Source organism: Habropoda laboriosa, unplaced genomic scaffold (genome assembly GCF_001263275.1).
Source record: "Habropoda laboriosa isolate 0110345459 unplaced genomic scaffold, ASM126327v1 scaffold126, whole genome shotgun sequence".
NCBI lineage: Eukaryota > Metazoa > Arthropoda > Insecta > Hymenoptera > Apidae > Habropoda > Habropoda laboriosa.
Genome location: NW_017100288.1, coordinates 490,266 through 507,106, shown reverse-complemented (window position 1 = coordinate 507,106; position 16,841 = coordinate 490,266). Strand labels below are relative to the sequence as shown.

General features: G+C 34.0%; 1 protein-coding gene across 2 annotated transcripts in view; it reads right to left on the bottom strand.

Annotated features, from left to right (window-relative positions):
* Positions 1 to 2,822: 2,822 nt before the first annotated feature.
* LOC108573737 (TBC1 domain family member 24) overlaps positions 2,823 to 16,841 on the bottom strand; it is a 52,369-nt gene continuing 38,350 nt past the window's right edge. Inside the window, exons 2-11 of one of the 2 annotated variants that reach the window (XM_017936212.1) lie at positions 12,571 to 13,042; positions 9,224 to 9,412; positions 8,828 to 8,952; positions 8,071 to 8,217; positions 7,601 to 7,735; positions 7,176 to 7,394; positions 5,632 to 5,718; positions 3,908 to 4,066; positions 3,593 to 3,822; positions 2,823 to 3,382 (exon numbers count right to left, since the gene is read on the bottom strand). In XM_017936212.1, the coding sequence (XP_017791701.1) occupies positions 3,241 to 3,382; positions 3,593 to 3,822; positions 3,908 to 4,066; positions 5,632 to 5,718; positions 7,176 to 7,394; positions 7,601 to 7,735; positions 8,071 to 8,217; positions 8,828 to 8,952; positions 9,224 to 9,412; positions 12,571 to 12,937 (1,800 nt within the window). In that variant the 5' untranslated portion in view covers positions 12,938 to 13,042 and the 3' untranslated portion in view covers positions 2,823 to 3,240. The remainder of the gene's footprint in view (positions 3,383 to 3,592; positions 3,823 to 3,907; positions 4,067 to 5,631; positions 5,719 to 7,175; positions 7,395 to 7,600; positions 7,736 to 8,070; positions 8,218 to 8,827; positions 8,953 to 9,223; positions 9,413 to 12,570; positions 13,043 to 16,841) is intronic. The other variant, XM_017936213.1, reaches the window with a different exon arrangement.

Here is a 16,841-nt window from a genome sequence, read left to right as displayed (position 1 = left end):
ATACATATTTATATTTATATTTATATCTATATTTATATTTATATATATATATATGTATGTATATGTGTATTTATATATGTAATGTATGCATGTATGTATGTATGTATGTATGTATGTATGTATGTTGTATTATTTCCTAATGTGAATTTATGTTATGCTGTGCTACGTTAGAAACTTTGAACAATAATACTTTCCATTGTCAGCACATCGTCATCATCATTATCATCTTTCTCTCGATCACGGATACACAATAAATAAATATTCATTCATTCAGTTATTATACGACTAAAGTTTCACAAAAAGTAATCGTCCGTACTAGTAGCGTCTGCAACCACTTTATAATATTTCTCTGTTAAGAATCTCGGAATAGTTAAGAAAAGGATACTAGCGCAGAAATGAAAACTGCGATTTCAAAAAATAACGTATTATGAATGAATTGTATATAAATATAAATTAATAATACACTAATTGAACTGTATGGAACTCTACACACGCAGATTCCCTTTTCTTCAACTATTCTCACATTGTACAAAAATGCACATTTACTCGCATCCTGTTAAATCCTGATAAATGTAGTTATACTTCTTTAAAATTGCAATGAACTGTCTTGACGAGTTCAAGTACCTTTCAATAAGGTACTTCTTACATTTAAGTCGGGTAACTCAACTCCTTTCCAAATGTTCTGATACAGATTCCTGGCAATGTAAAACATACATTTCATGCTACCCTATTATAGTGTAGCTTCTCGGTGAGATCAGCAGTGTTCCCTTTTTACTTTCACTAATATTAGATAGAACGCGAGAATAATACCGTAGATTTAAAACACGTCAGAATATCAACGTAATTGGCTATTGTTTTTCTCGCTACGAACTACTTTGTTAATATTATAAGAATCTCGAAAAAGGGTTCAACCGCTAAATTCAGTATTAGAACTCGTTACATTTAGAATTGGATTCAATAGCGCCGTGTATAGTGTTGATTGTTCTTTGTTATGTTGTTCGTTTCATTCCTGCGTTTGTGTCTTGAACAATTATACAACAGGTCAATATGAGAAAAATCAATTAACATGATAGATTACAGCAAGTAAAAACGGAAGAAGTGACTCAACTGGTGTACTGAGCGTTTCTTAGATTCTACCATTTTAAGTGTTTGTTTGTTTTTTAGTTTTCTGACGACTTTGACGCGCAATGATATCATAACAACGCAACATTTTTCCATGTTGCGTTATTTTACAGTCGATAACGTGACGGGGGGTGAAAGATACATGATCCTCCTACGCAAACATTATAATTAGTAGATATTGTCGCTTGGACAAAAGTGGTGCCAGCCACTTCTACATCACAACCAAGGAATCTAAAATCGACGCCTTCAGTTTCTCATGCATTCTGAATCTCACTCTTTATCTCGTTCTTTCATTCTAAAAAAAAAAGAGGAAAAAAATAACAAGAAACTAAACACAGAAGCAGGTACTCTAAGAGTTAATCGTGTACCGTACGACACCGATACAGATTTGATCACAAAGAGAGACAAAGGATAACGATAGTAACGCTATTACGCTTCCTCAGAATGCCCGAAGTGTGTATGTATGTGTCGATAAAGTAACGTGTTGCATGAAAATATACATCTATCGAAAGTAAACCCATCGCACTGTTTCTCTGTACACGTAGCTCTTTTATATCCGGTATTAGTTTTTACTCTACTATCGACGTAAATGTATGCTATATAAAATATACAAATACCTTAAGAAACTACATGAAAACTATGGCTTTTATTTCGGTTTAGAAAACAAGTCAATTATCGCTTGACTCAACTGACGTTCGTTCCTTTCCTTCTTAAACACAATCATCACTACAAAATAAAAAATGTCGTTGTTTCAAAGTACCATTCGCCCCCTGCCATCAATTTTTCCTCATTTCTTTTCTTTCTATACTCAATTTCGATACTCGTCGATGTATGTATACATGTGTATGAATCGTTTGCATGTGCCTATTTGCACAAGGGGCACTATTTATAATATATACAAGAAATTAATATGAAATTAATATATATGTATGTATATATATATATATACATAGGTAAGTCACCTAAGGCTTGTCATAGATAAGTCACCTAGAACTTGAAATATCTTTAAAACTGTCGACTATACCGACAAATGTTTCAGACAAAAGTTGATTAATGCATTAAGAAATGTATGATTCCATTAACAAAAAGAAAATTTGACCTTCCTATCTCCTCTACGCGTCCTCGTAAAAAAAATTATATATATAACCATTCAACTTTTGTGTAAAAAATTTGTCGATATAATTGACAGTTTCGAAGATATTTCAGGTTCTAGCTTTAGGTGACTTACTGTGTATGTGTATATTCTGTATACATATATACATACACGGTTAACGTGTGACAAACATAATATGTAACATATAAACAGTATTCTTTCTTTCGGTTCTTTCGCGCTGTCATCCAACAATTGATTAAAGCTAGCCGTAACAATACTAAGGTAAATAAACATTGCAAGACATTAACACATATGCATACGAGCATTACTGTCAAATTGCAAAATTAACGATAGATTCGATGAAATTAATCTGCAACATATATACATATATATTGTGTATGCAACAATGTATGCAACATATATATGTGTATATATATACATATATATACACACACAAACATTAGCATAGCATCTGGTCCAATGAATAATATTAAGTATTCATGTAAATAACCAATCGTTTCTTACATATTTACATAATAGATGTCAAATTTCACGATATAACTGAGGATGAGTCAATGTTGATTATTGTCAATGTTCACTGTGTCGCGGGTTACAATCTACGTGTTAGCAACCATTCGATGTAATTTCGTTTCGTTTCCTATTAAGGAATGAAATTGCAACACAATAAATGTAAAAATCGTTTGGTCGTTTCCGTGAACGTTGGGACAAATAATCGAACAAGCGTAATAAAACGAAGAAGATAAATCTACGTAATCTCAATCGGTACAGAACCTCGTAGCGCCTCAACAACGAAACATGCACACATAATAATACTAGTACCTCGCAAACGACTGAGGATGCATCACAAATACCGCGCCTCGTAGAACGCAGCAATTTTGCACAGATACGATACGAAGATACTTGTATGTAATGTATACAACTCTGTATATGTAGAAGAGAGTCGCTAAATGGCAGTAGGGAATCAAATAAACTGATACATCGTAGTGCCAAGCTCTGTCTTCTTCTCAAGCACCGGCAAATCCATATACTTCTAATACCCTAATTTCAAAGTCGCCGCTGGCACAAAGAGGTGGATTATTAAACGTAGAGCACCGATCTGTTTTACCATATCTTATGTTCTCATCCATCCATATAGCTTGTCCGTCTCTGAAAACAATGAATTAGTAATGTTGAATGTAATTTCGTACAATTTATTATATTTATAATTTTTAAATGACGTATAAAGTACATGTATCATTCTATTTGTCCACAAATACTTATGAAATTCTTACGAAAGCGTATTATTTTTTCTGCATCGTGGAATCTCTGGGTATTTATAAACAGCATTATTTGATGGTGTTAACAAAAAGATCTTACCCTCCACCAATTGTTATCATTTTGGAATCCGCAGCCATGAATAGCTCAGCTGAATGATGGACCTTAGAATCATTGTGCGCAGAGTCCATGCCTACCCACGGGTACTTTGCACGTTCAGGATACAAACTGAACAGAAATGTTTCACCTGTTCCGAAATAAGCTTGCCTTTGTCCTTTATCATTCTTCAAATTACGTTCACACCATCTTGTAGAGCAGTAGGCTCCAAATACCTGATGGTAAATAATAGAAACAAATATTAATTATATACTCGGAGCAGATAATTGAAAATGTTAATTACGTGTAGAAGAAACATACTTCATTGTTACATGTTTTTATCATCAGCAGGGTTGGTTCATGTTGCTCTACTCTTACATAGAATGTTGTCAAAGAACAACCGTGCTCTTCCGTTGTATATAGTAGAATTGGTTGATACATGGTGATCCTCATAGGCAGCCAGGACCATAATGTGAATAACTGTCACAAAGCAAACATACAAAATTAATATGACATTTATTATTAGTATTTATAACTGTGCAAACATTAGTTCTGAATAATTTTCTAGTCGTTCAAGAATACAGCAAACTAAGTCACAACAGCGGTAGATCATGCGCTTAACTGAAAAAAAAATTAATAAAATAGGTAATTATAAAGCCATACAGTATAACAAACACTGTATTTGTTTTGTCAATTTGGTTCTACTGTAAATTTTATTAATAATTTTATATAAAACATCTACACAAAATTAGGTTTGTTCTTTAATAAATTTTTAAATCGTAAATTATATTTACAAATTAAAGTTTTATATTAGATTCTTCATTATGATTAATCATTTATATTAATTTTAATGGAACATATTTAAATCGTCTTTTAAGTAGTCTTTTAAGTATTAATAGTAGTTTATTAATCTTCTAGTTCTGTCTATAATAAAGGAAATATAATGTACAGCTGTTCTGTTGTTTCTTAATAAAGACATTTGTCTTTCTAATAATCTATACAATAATCTATAACGCTGGTGCAATAATAGAGGAACTATTAAGAAGAAAAATGTTAAAAATACTAAGAAACTCAATATGCTTACATAGGATGCAAAAACTCATTCATCATGCAAAAGGCAACAGCATCATTCAAATATAAAAGTAAATTGCAAGGACATTATAAATTTTAAGTGAATTAAGATTGTGAAATGAAAACTTGGTAGAACAATGCAAATGATATGATAAAGGATTAAAAAAGTATAAGAATGTATATTTGATTATGACTACAAGTGTTTTAAATGGTGTTCAAAAAGTTTACAATCATAGCTACTAGTTTTCTACAGAAGGTACTATTGGTGTTGCACAGTAGTAATATCAATAAATAAACTAAAACACGTGGAAAAGGGAAATGACAATACAAATTAGAAAATGGGTTAGGAAAGGAACTCCAAGGAAAATCGCTACGAATGCATGAAAATAAAATGGAAACAACACATGCCAGATTAATAGCCAGAGAATGATAAAACTGAGCATATAAATTTATTTAGAAGGAGTACGAGAGAGTGCACTGTTCTATTCAATATATAAATCAGGCCATACACAATTCAATTCAAAGTGAACACTCTACAAGAATATTAAACCTCAGGCAAAAAGAAGTACACCAGAGAAGTAACGACGACTACAAAATCGCGACTTCAAAAACTGACTTAATCGATAATCACTAACTGTACTTGTACCTTGAGTGTGAATAACGATAAAATTTCATTTACATCAGTTTGGCCCTTTTCATAATTTATTATAGAAGAGCTGTTGAACAATTGCCACCGTACAATCAACGTGAAACATATCTTACACGCTAAACGTATCTTTCTGGTAATAGTCAAAGATGGGAGTACCATGTAGACTAAATAACCTATGTAATATATACTTCAAGGCGGCTGTATGTACACCAATAACGACAATATCGACATGCCACAAAGAGGCGACTAGTGAACTACAGAAAACTCTGCTATTGCCGAACTTTTTTTGTTTCTGAATTAGCGCTGAACGGCCGTAAGTACTTACATCAGGCATGTCTAGAATCTGGGAGCATATGCTTTGTATGGGATAAACGCCCATTGACAGAGCACGCGGTCCAGGACTGTGTGCACCCTACACCCATGACCATTAAATCCATCATCATTCCAGTAACGCAGCATGACACAAGACAACACAGAACCGTCAGTTATAATAACATACGGTTTTTGCTCAACTTTACGTATCAACTGGGAATAATATTATGCGAAACACTGGTTAAAACCATCGGAGACACAGAGCATAACAGGAAACAACGGCCATGATTTTCAAAATATTCTTTTTCTTAATGCCACACACAAATATGTAGAGTATATGGATAGAGAATCAATGCTCAACTCACTGTTAACCAGTGTAACCGATGTAATAATCTCAAAAAAGAAAATTAAATGATGTAATCGATGTGCTACGGAAGCATTGAAAATAATTAGTATATAAAATTAAAATGCGTCTGTTTTAAAACGCCTGCTGTTTGGTTTTCTTTTGTACAGCTGTTACAACCAAAATATGATAACGAACTGCAGATAGACTTGAGTTTATGAAGCACGCTGCTGCATTCACTGATCGAAATTGATGTCGCCGCGATTTGAAGCGCTTTCAACAGTTTTTCTTTCACTCTTCTATTTTTCAGAGACAAGTTCGACCATCCTATCGATCAATGACAAGCAAGAAACACATCTCGTGTAGCCCACCAGTAACAGTCACCATCTATGTATTGAGTTTCTCAACATTGTTCTTGGTAAGACATATGTATATATAACAAAGAAGGGACTTTTTCGATAGAATATACAAAATACACATATATATAAATTTTTTTTTATTGTTACATTCGGCGTGTCATATTTGTGAAACACTGAAAGCCAGTGAGAAGACCTAATGAGTAGAAGATATGAATTTTATCGGAAGAAATCTTTGTTATTCTCTACTATTCAAAACGGCAGTAACTGCAAGTGGATAGACGGTAACAGCAACAAAGCTGGCACGATAAGTGTAACAATGGGTGAGTATGAATGAATGTAACAGGTAATAGTAGTTCAGGAACAGAGGGCAGAGCACATGAAACAAAGTGAATCATTGAACAGCTTTTGCATAGTTTGCATTCTGATACCCTAAGAAACTATTGTTTAACCGATGATCATTGAAAAATGTCTACTTATATTTATTCTACTATAAGAAACATTAATCACGTTAACTACTGATACTAAGCCTTTGAACCTGCAACATGTCTCACAAATAAAAGAATCATTCGCAACATTTAAAGATAATAATAATGGGCTCACATATATGTACATTCTTAATAAACATAATTTGATATTCTGAAAGTAAACGGAAGAGTAACATCGTTAACATGCCAATACTGAGAACTACAGAAGTAACAGAATTATACTTCGTAAGAGTCAGCCAGAAGGAGAAACCACCAGATAGTATGAAATAAAATCTTAGCATGTACGTGAGTCCATACTTGACAAGAATACTTTCTCGAATAGCCAGTGTTTTACACCATCTTCCATAAAAGAGGAATACGGATAACATACTTCTCTTATTGTGAGCGTGTGTGACATCATCTGAATGTTGACTTGAGACTGACTCGTCGGTAGATTGTCCGTGGATCGTGATCTAGCTAATGATCTAGACCCCGTTAAAACACTTCTACTCTTTAGAGCCATTTCTGTACGCAAAAATACCCTTGATATGTATGCTGAGCTGAGTCCACGTATTCCAAATGCGGTACGTAAAAATTTTGCTGATGTTACCTATAAGTTTGTGAAAAATAATTATTATTCTATGTGCAATTATCTTTACTTTTGGATATTACTTTACTAGACATTCGTCAGATTAATAAATAGAAACTTCTATAGCTAATTTCCCATTTCATACTCTCTTTAAATTGCCTGCTTTTTTTTCTTTTTCAAAGTGAATGGTGTTAAGGAATTGTATAAATAACTACACATATACCTACCGGTATTTGCCTGCAGAACTTTGAGAGGGCAGCGTCAATACCATTTTTCGAAATTTCGTTCATCCATTCAGAATTTTGCAGTGACGAGTGCTTATAGAATAATAAAACTATAGCCATTGCTACTCGATAGAAGACCTGCAACGAATAAATTGAGCGCATTAAAGCAGATCTAAATTTCTGTATTACAAATATGCAAGATATTCAGTTGATGCGTTGTACGTTAGGAAGAGTCAACGTGTAAAAATGCATGCATTAAACCGATTTCTCACTGGCACATGGTCAAACACGCGGATTTACCATTTATACTATTCCTGGAAAAGAGCATTCCATATTATACATATTTCTTACTTCATCCTCGCTTTGAACCAAAGCCAATGATGTCTTTTTTAATGTACCGTGAAAAGATGTGATAAAAGAAAGATAGTCTAAAATCTACTTGATGATTCCTTGTGAATCTTGCAAATACACACCTTGATGCCTTCGTGAAGAAAACAGTCCATAACCCTGACTAGATGCTGGAAAGGAAGAAGCTGCAGAATCCACCAGATCCAATCCATGTAAATCCTTTCCGCTCTGGATCCAGAGCAGTGCCTTGCTAAATGTACAGCAGCTGATTTCTTCAATGAAAACGGTAGCAATTATGTATATTTATTTGCACGTAATTGTACGTTGAGTTTTTACAAGATTTTTATAAAGTGAAACTTTCAATTTTACTTTTAAAATTACATACTTTCTTTACGTTCCTTTTACTACATGTCTTTCTAAAATGTACACTTTCGTTGAATATAGATAAAAATCTAATTCGAGTATAAAATGAAATAAACACATTGAAGAAAAAAAAAAAATCGAGCATCTTAATTTTTACGAGAGAGTGCAATTACATCATATGATATTTCTTGATTAATCATGCAGTTTTTCACAACGCGCTCTTTCACGTTTTAGAATTACTAAGCGTTAGAAAATTCATGATTCATTCTTCAAGTATAAAGAAATAATCGCGCGTAATACGTGTATTCCCGTTCCAGTCTGTTTGATGTAGAAATGACTTGCGTTTACCCACACCTAGAAAAACATCGAGGATCGTTTGAAAAGGGAGCCGAAGACACGGCCACAGATTCCCGGTAAACACAGTATCTTTATGTAAAAATGATGATCACTTCAAGCCAAACAGGCCAGAACGGTTGGAACGTGATTCATCTTGGGCAACTTGTGTCTAACATTACGCACCACGTGCTTCTTGGTGATTTGCTCGACAGTTTTCCAGGTAACCTCGTAGAGGAGCTTGGTTTGCGTAATGAACATCTTGTCTTTAGCGGCGACCAAGCTTGCCATACAATGATAACACTCCTCCTCTGAAACAAACGGAATGGAAAACTGTAATCTCGTGAACATTTCTCGATTTTATTCTATTAATAACATTGGGATTGTATCCAACCGCGTGTCTAACGTCTTAATTTATGCGATCGGGCAAGAAACCTCGGACTTACGCGCGGCACGCGATGTGAATTTCCATTGTGACTATGAAACAAATGATATGAAACTTCTTGGAAAGTTCTATACCGCCCTTCTTGTTCTATATATATAACGATAATCCCTCTGGTTTATTTATTTATACAAATTTACCTGGCATAAAGTGAAGAAGAAGAGCCGTGATGGGGTAAAGAGAAGGGCTGTAGGTGATATCAGGACAGGCATATCCCAGCACAGACACAACCCTGTCCGCAACGCTCCTGCCTTTCCTCGTCAGGTGGTACGACAGGCAATGAGTGCTGTCCACGAACGGCGGTAGCATGATTGATTTTTCCGGTAGCTCTGTAAACAAGTAATTCCGGACCATCAGTCATTGATTTTAAAAGTAAATACGCTGGTTCGAATGGCTGGAAAACCATATGGTCTAATAAGAGACGATGACATATGTGTCGTATGATTATATTAGATAGCAGTATGAGGAATGAAGATCGTTTTTTAAATTCAAACAAACATCCTTCTCAGATTCCTTAATGGTAACTTATCACTAATTGCATAAATTTTAAATTAACGCGAGAAAAAAAAGACGTTTCGACGCTCAAGTCATCACGTGACTAAGCTAACCTAACCTAATACTTGGGTAATCGCTTGAGCGATCAATTTGGGAATAATTAGAAATTCGATATTTCATATTATACGACTTAATTTTTTGTGGTACATTGAAATAGGTAGAGAATTGTGATTTTTAATGGATGAGCTGTTTTTAGAAATCCTGAATATTATTAAAGTTATTGAGTGCAGTATAAATGAAAGTTTTGCGATGTGTGTAAAGGATTTTGTGGCTTTTGTCTACGTTAAAATAAAGTTTTGATGTTAGGTAAAGGCGTGCACGATTAAAATACTTCTCTGCTAAATTATACATGAATACTTATTTTGATAATTAATATAATGGATAATTAATCTCTCTATTCAAAGAGAAATGGAAACGCTCTTAAATCAGTTGGAAATGTAGGTTGTATGAAAAAGATATTTAAAAAAAAAGGCGCGCGAAGTTCACCGTTCAATCGGAATTTATTAAGTAGAATTAAGATAATTTCTTCTATACGTTATAAGGTCATGTTTCACTGATTACACTCGTTGAATTTCTCGTTTATTGATCATGTTTGACAGTAATTGAACCAAGATGCCATATATCACGATATTTTTCTAGCAATGAGTACACGTCTACGTGATATGAAATATTTGAAGTAACACGAACATTCAAACTCGTGGATCAAACTCATGAAATCACGCGAACTGGATATTAGCTCATGATGACTGAAGTAATACACTTATACGTGCATGAAAGAGATCCATTAAACAAGAATTAAGTACAATTATTCGTTTTTTCTCGTTTGTTTTCAATCTTATTTATGGAAGAACTGTAATAAACTTGAATTACACTTTCCAATTTGGCTTTTATTAAAATTTATTGCTAGAAAATTTATTATAATGCAAAGAAATTAAACTGCAACTCTGTTGCGATGTAAAAGTAGGTAGTTCGCATAACTTTCAAAGACTGAACAAAATATCATAACTAATTGAAAAAATGTAAGACATTACTGAATAATCAAGTAATAATAATACTATTAAATTTCCATAGCAAAAGAATTAAAAAGAATACTTAATAAACTTTTAATTACAGGAGAAGCATGTATTATGCATACTATAAATAATATTCCACGGTTTGTCGTTACTGTTTTAGCAGAAAGAGAGAGAGAGAAAACAGCATAAATTTATCATTTATGTCGTATTTCTATGTTTCTTAACCACCTGCGTAAGTAGTTATGGTGATTTCACGTAATTGAAAATACAGCACAGACACGTTTAATTTCTATGAAACACAATAATACAACTATAAATATGCAAGTATGTAAATTTTTGTATTATGTCCTGCGAATTATTTACATATTACAACATGAAATCGTAATAGCGTTAAAATTTCACAAGTATTAAAGCAGCGTGAAAAGTAGATGGTTGAAAACCGCTTTAAGACCTCAGAAATACGCGTTTGTTTACACATTGAAAGAAGAGGCTTAACGCGCAGCTGTGCGGACATAGGGACGATTTGAACCTTTGTGTTTTTGTCGAGGTTAAAGAAAAGTCATTCTATACTCGTATATCGAAGAAAGCGGATCGTTGCAAACGAACTTGGGATTGTAAATAAGTGACTAATTGTATCGTGGTGAAAACAGTTCAAATGACGATACAAAAATTTCGTTTCTTGCAATATAACAAACAGGTAGGATATATACTTTGTTTAATATAGACATGCAACTGTACTCGTGATTGTGTTAACTCAATTTGTTACGAAGTTGTTGGAAAGTATAGCACTATAGTAAACTAGAAATGTTAATATCTTACTGAAAGAAGAACAAGTGCATACATTTAAATAGAATGAATTTAAAAAAGTAAGCCAACAGGAAAAGATGAAAGTTTTTGTACGTCAAACACAGTAACTCTTGCAATGACAAATTTTAGCCACAAAAACATTCTTGCTGTACGTGCAAGGTTTACGTATCGAGACGCTAATAATACATATTCGTATAAATAGATTTTCTGCTGGTTATTATTAGAATGGTAAATAACTTCTTTGAACAATTTCGAACTTTAACAAATCCTAGAAAACACGACAAATTCTAATGAATTTTTAATTTTAATACACCAATTTATGCAGCTTTTTCTATATTCAAAAATGTTTATATGTCAGATGTTCTAAAAACTGTACTATTGTTGAAATTCTTGGTTACTCGGTTACTTGAAGTCAGTCTAAAATATAATTTATACAAACATAAATAATTACACAAGCTAACTTTGTTAAAACAGATAATTATACAACCATTATACCAGCTTTTTCACATTGTAATTATTTGATCTGTGTAATCTTTAGCATTCTATTATCTGCAATAATAAGTAGCAAATATATGCTACATTTGTTTTTGTTTTTTCATTAATGAGATGTTCGTTATTTTATTATATTACTTAAAAATCTTAATATGAGATAAAAACATCTGGCATTTTTTGTTTTGGCCGTATCGTTTAAAAATGTTTTTATTACATTAAGGTGGAAGTGCAAAAGGGGCAAAAATTAAGGATTAAATTATGTATTAACCAGCCATCATGTTCCAGTCAGTCCTCTTTGTCAAAACCAGGTCGGCACAAAAATTTTTGCCTTCAGATATCATACAATAATATATTACAAATTATAAACGGTAATAAACCATTTTTCAACTCAAACCATTTAAATATATTACATTAATATGAATATACTGTTGTATTAATTAGATGCTGAAATATTCAAATAAAGGCAATTACATGATATCGTCTGAAAGTGACCAAACGAGTACCGATTAGCTGGAACTAAACACGGCGAAAGTAACTTGGATCGTTAATAATTTATCCGCTATATTGGTTGTATCACCTGTAACTCGTAGATCACAATGTTGAGATGTTTTGAAACGTACCTGTAGTTCCAAAAACTTGATTGACCATGTCCCAATAGAATCCATCGAGCATGTTCTTGCCGTGTACGTGTTGTTGGCAAAGGACTGGCCATAGTTGCGCCCTAATCCCGTTGTTCAATGGCCACGCGTTCTCCCTTACGATCAGCTTAGCCTCCCTCTTTCTGCCGACCTGTAGAAGCGTGTTGACCTCGTTGAAGGTCTTTAGCGCTTGCTTTTTGCCGGTGGGCGATTCCGGCTGTATAATGATGTTCGACGTGTCGACGTGCGGCGGGAATGCGTCGTCGATATCGACGTTCGCCTCCTCCTCGAGTACCGACAACATATTCGACAGATTGTCCGTCGAGGAGGGTGACTGTGTGACTAACATCGCAGGCGGCGACTACGGCGCGAGATTCTTCTTCATTGTGCCGTTGCCCGTACGCTCTTTGCCACACGATATTTACGTCATATCCTGAGACGTTTCAATTTTCATCTGAAATAAGAGAAGAAGTGGAACGTTTAATTTGATTTGCTGTCGCAAAGAAAGAATGGTGAAAAGAATAAAAAAAAAACTATCAAGGAGATGGCAAGAAATACGATATTTTGATTGAATTGGTTTTACGTGCATTCGATTTATGGTATACCTTTAGGTCCATGGTAAAAGAACCAGGGAAAGGTTTGGGTCCATGGTAAAAGAACTAGGAAAAGGTTTGAGTCCATGGTCATTCAGTTTCGAGAAATTAGTCAAAAATTTCATTTAATTAAAAAGAACAGTTTATGGAAATAAATTGTAAGAATATACATACATCGTAAAGTAAGAATATACATAAAAGGAAGACACGTAAAAGCAACTTTTCATAAAGAAATAAACTTTTATTTCAATTTATGGTCTCTTTGTGTAATAATCATGGAAAAGGTAGGATGTTTTATGGGGAGTACAGAGGGGTTATGGTAAAGAATAATATTATGGTTGGTCATCCTCGAATACGAAGGGTAGCAATAAAGTTTCGAAAATAATTTCGTTTCCGTTAAAGTGGTAACAATGTAAACAGTTATACCCCCCTCCTTTGCTCTTTAGCCTGACCCCTCCTCTACTACCTGCACGCGAACAGTAAACAGTGTCAAACGCATTAGTCCTTGTGCAAGTTGATTCGTGTTAGGACGTGTTCGAGTTTTGTGTTATGTGAAAAATGTAACGCAATTTAAAATGAAGAGCTGTGTTAAAGTTTCTGGTGGAAAGTAACACATCGTCAACGTTGAATCAACCCCTGTGTTCGCCTGATTTATCTCCTTGTGACTTTTTTTTATTTGCTTGAATAAAGAGAGACGTAAAAGGAACGCATTTTTTTCAATTAGTTTGTTGACATTAGCTTTTCTTATTTCACACAATATTAGAATAATGAATAGTCAAGGGGTTAAAAAGACACTGAATATTTATATACGTAAATAATGTTATTCAAAAGAGATTTATAGTCCATACCAAATTACACAAGTAACAATTTAAATTTATAATGAACAAATATGTAGTTATGATAACGTTTTTAGGTGCTACCTTATACGTTTACTGTCATGGTAATCGTCTGCAGCCGGTGGCTAATTTTTCGATGAAATCTAAAATAAAATATGAGCTAGTCCAACAAATAATGGTGTTTATTTTTAATGATACCAATACTACATGTAAATAATACAATAGTCATGAAAAAGTGACCATGGTGTAAAATATAAAAAGCACAGTGGAATGTTAATTTGTTAATTATACTTGATGATTAAGTTTTCAATAAATATAATTCTATTTACTTCGAAAAGAAGCCAAATACGTCACACGTGTTTTACTAGGACATAGCATACAAAAATATCATACTTTGATATCTATTTTTATATTTGCATGTTATCGAAGGTGCGATTACTAAAAAATTACACCTCAATGTTAAATTATTGATGAAATTTTCAATTTAAAAATTACACTTTTTCTGTCACCCTCGCTATTACACGTTTCATTTCTCATGTTGGTATTATGCACACTGTTATACCGACGAATTCAAGACGATAAGCTAGCGATATATGAACATGTAAGTGAAGTAAACATAGAATGCTTGTTTCCCTTTGCTAGATGGCACTTGTGCAGATAATCGAACGTTCAATTGAACGATGTTCCCCTGCATCATAAACATGTTTCTTGAACTTGCCTTCAATTTGATCTATAATCCTCTATAGTGAATTATTGCGAAGAATACTTGTTAACGCATGGATAAAATATATAATCAATGTATGTATTATCTAAACTTGAGACAACATAAAAGCAATTAAGTAAAAAGGCATACGTGTTATTTATCATAATTACACCGTAAATTTCGCAATATTACGAATTGTTTAATCTCGGAATTATTCGTGTCCACTAACGAAGATCGTTTCGCGACTCGAGTTCAAGACCGAACGGCGGCATACGTTTCCAAGAATCTTCCGTAAACATTCCCATAATAACCGTGACTGTAGTTAAACGTATCATCGCTTGGGCCGCGATGCACTTACTCGCGTGAACACTCGTTTGTGCGGAAAAAGAAAACAAGGAGGGGAAGAATTATCTGAGCCAACGCATCTCGAGCGTTACCGCGATATACTTTTCGTTGACGTCGGTTTGTCGCATTGCCTTGGTCATTTTGCTACCGAAATCAATTCTCCTGTAAGGATGCCAGCGTAAACACGGCTTGACCAACCGTCACCTCTCGTATTTCTAGGCGATGACAACGACTCGCACAGACTTCTTTTTATATGTTCGTTCGCATAATAGAGCGTAAGATAGGTGAGAGATAAAGTAATTTTTCGAAACAGTTACACTGTAACGTATTACGTAATTGAGGAACACTAAAATTGTTAGATTACTTGTAGCAAACCGTATACGAAAAATAACACGTTTTCCTGTTGTTCTGAGAAATCTTTAATAAGTAATACATATCAAAATCTACATTACGAGAAATACATATACTGTTCAGAGAAAAGTGACGTAGAAAAAGACAAAGAATCGAACAATCGAAATATTGCGGCAACGGGATATTCGCTTTCTGTCAAACGCTGAGGTTACCACGGCAGTGGTGCCACCGTACAGCATAAAAATCACTGACGCGCTCGTAACGAGAATCGAACGGCGCTGGTTGAAAACCATAGTGGTAATATTTCGATTCGCGCGGGACGATGAGCGTCGATAAGACGATGACCTCGACAACGACGTGTTTCTAAAGGAATCAGCCAGCAGGAGAGACAATGGATATATAATATCACCTATAATTAGCTCTGTTAAAGCTGTCTCTAATAATAAGCAAAGCACAGCCAGATGCAAAACCGTGAGCGACGATAATCTGTTGGTGTACTTAACGGTTATTAATAAAATGCGCAAGTTATCTTGCAGCCACAAACACGTTTAATGCTTATCAACACACCATGTGCGACTTGGGAACATTACTGTACACAATCCGCAGATAGACTGCTCAGCAGATAAAGCCTTTTATGACGATGCTCGTTGAGTCTGGAGGCTGCGCGGCAAATGGAATTCCTTTATCAAGACGCGGCTAACCCTTCGCGTACGGGACATGGAATTAACCTCGGTAAACAATTTATTGATGGTAAACAAACGGAAAGAAAAGCATTCAAACGAACTGAAATTTTTTGTGTTTGACGAAAGCTTTACAGGTATCTCTTACTTGCAACATGTAGCACTTATTGTACAGGGTTATTCAACTCGTTAGAAACCAGTGTTTTGCTTCTGATTAATTCAACACACGTAATGAACGAAAGACGATTTGAATTCTTCTTGAATTCTTGAATTCTTGACTTCTTTTTCTTGTTCGTTTTAAGTGAAATACCTAAAGAATTGTGAAGTATGCGATCGATTTGGAAAAATAGGGCGTGGGTGGCGGCCATTTTAGATTATTGAATTTAGATAGGAAAACATTTTTACCGACCGTTCGAATAGATTTATCGATTAGAGTAGTCACTGGGAGGCTAAGGTTTCCCATTCAGCAATTTAATTGATCACTTCTCTTCTTTATCATGCAACGTTTTAAATAGAAATTAATACGAAATTAAATAGAAAATTTTTACAGGATTTACAGTAAAAAAAAAACATGATTATAATCTCCAGTAAGAAAGATTTATCAATCATTATTTGATTCTATATTACAATTCACACAGACAGAAATTAAAAACATTCACTCTGCAACGTTAAAATCATTAAGTCAACAATCTATTATGCAACTAACACGCGATCGACATTCGTTACCATTAAAATAACACTTTAT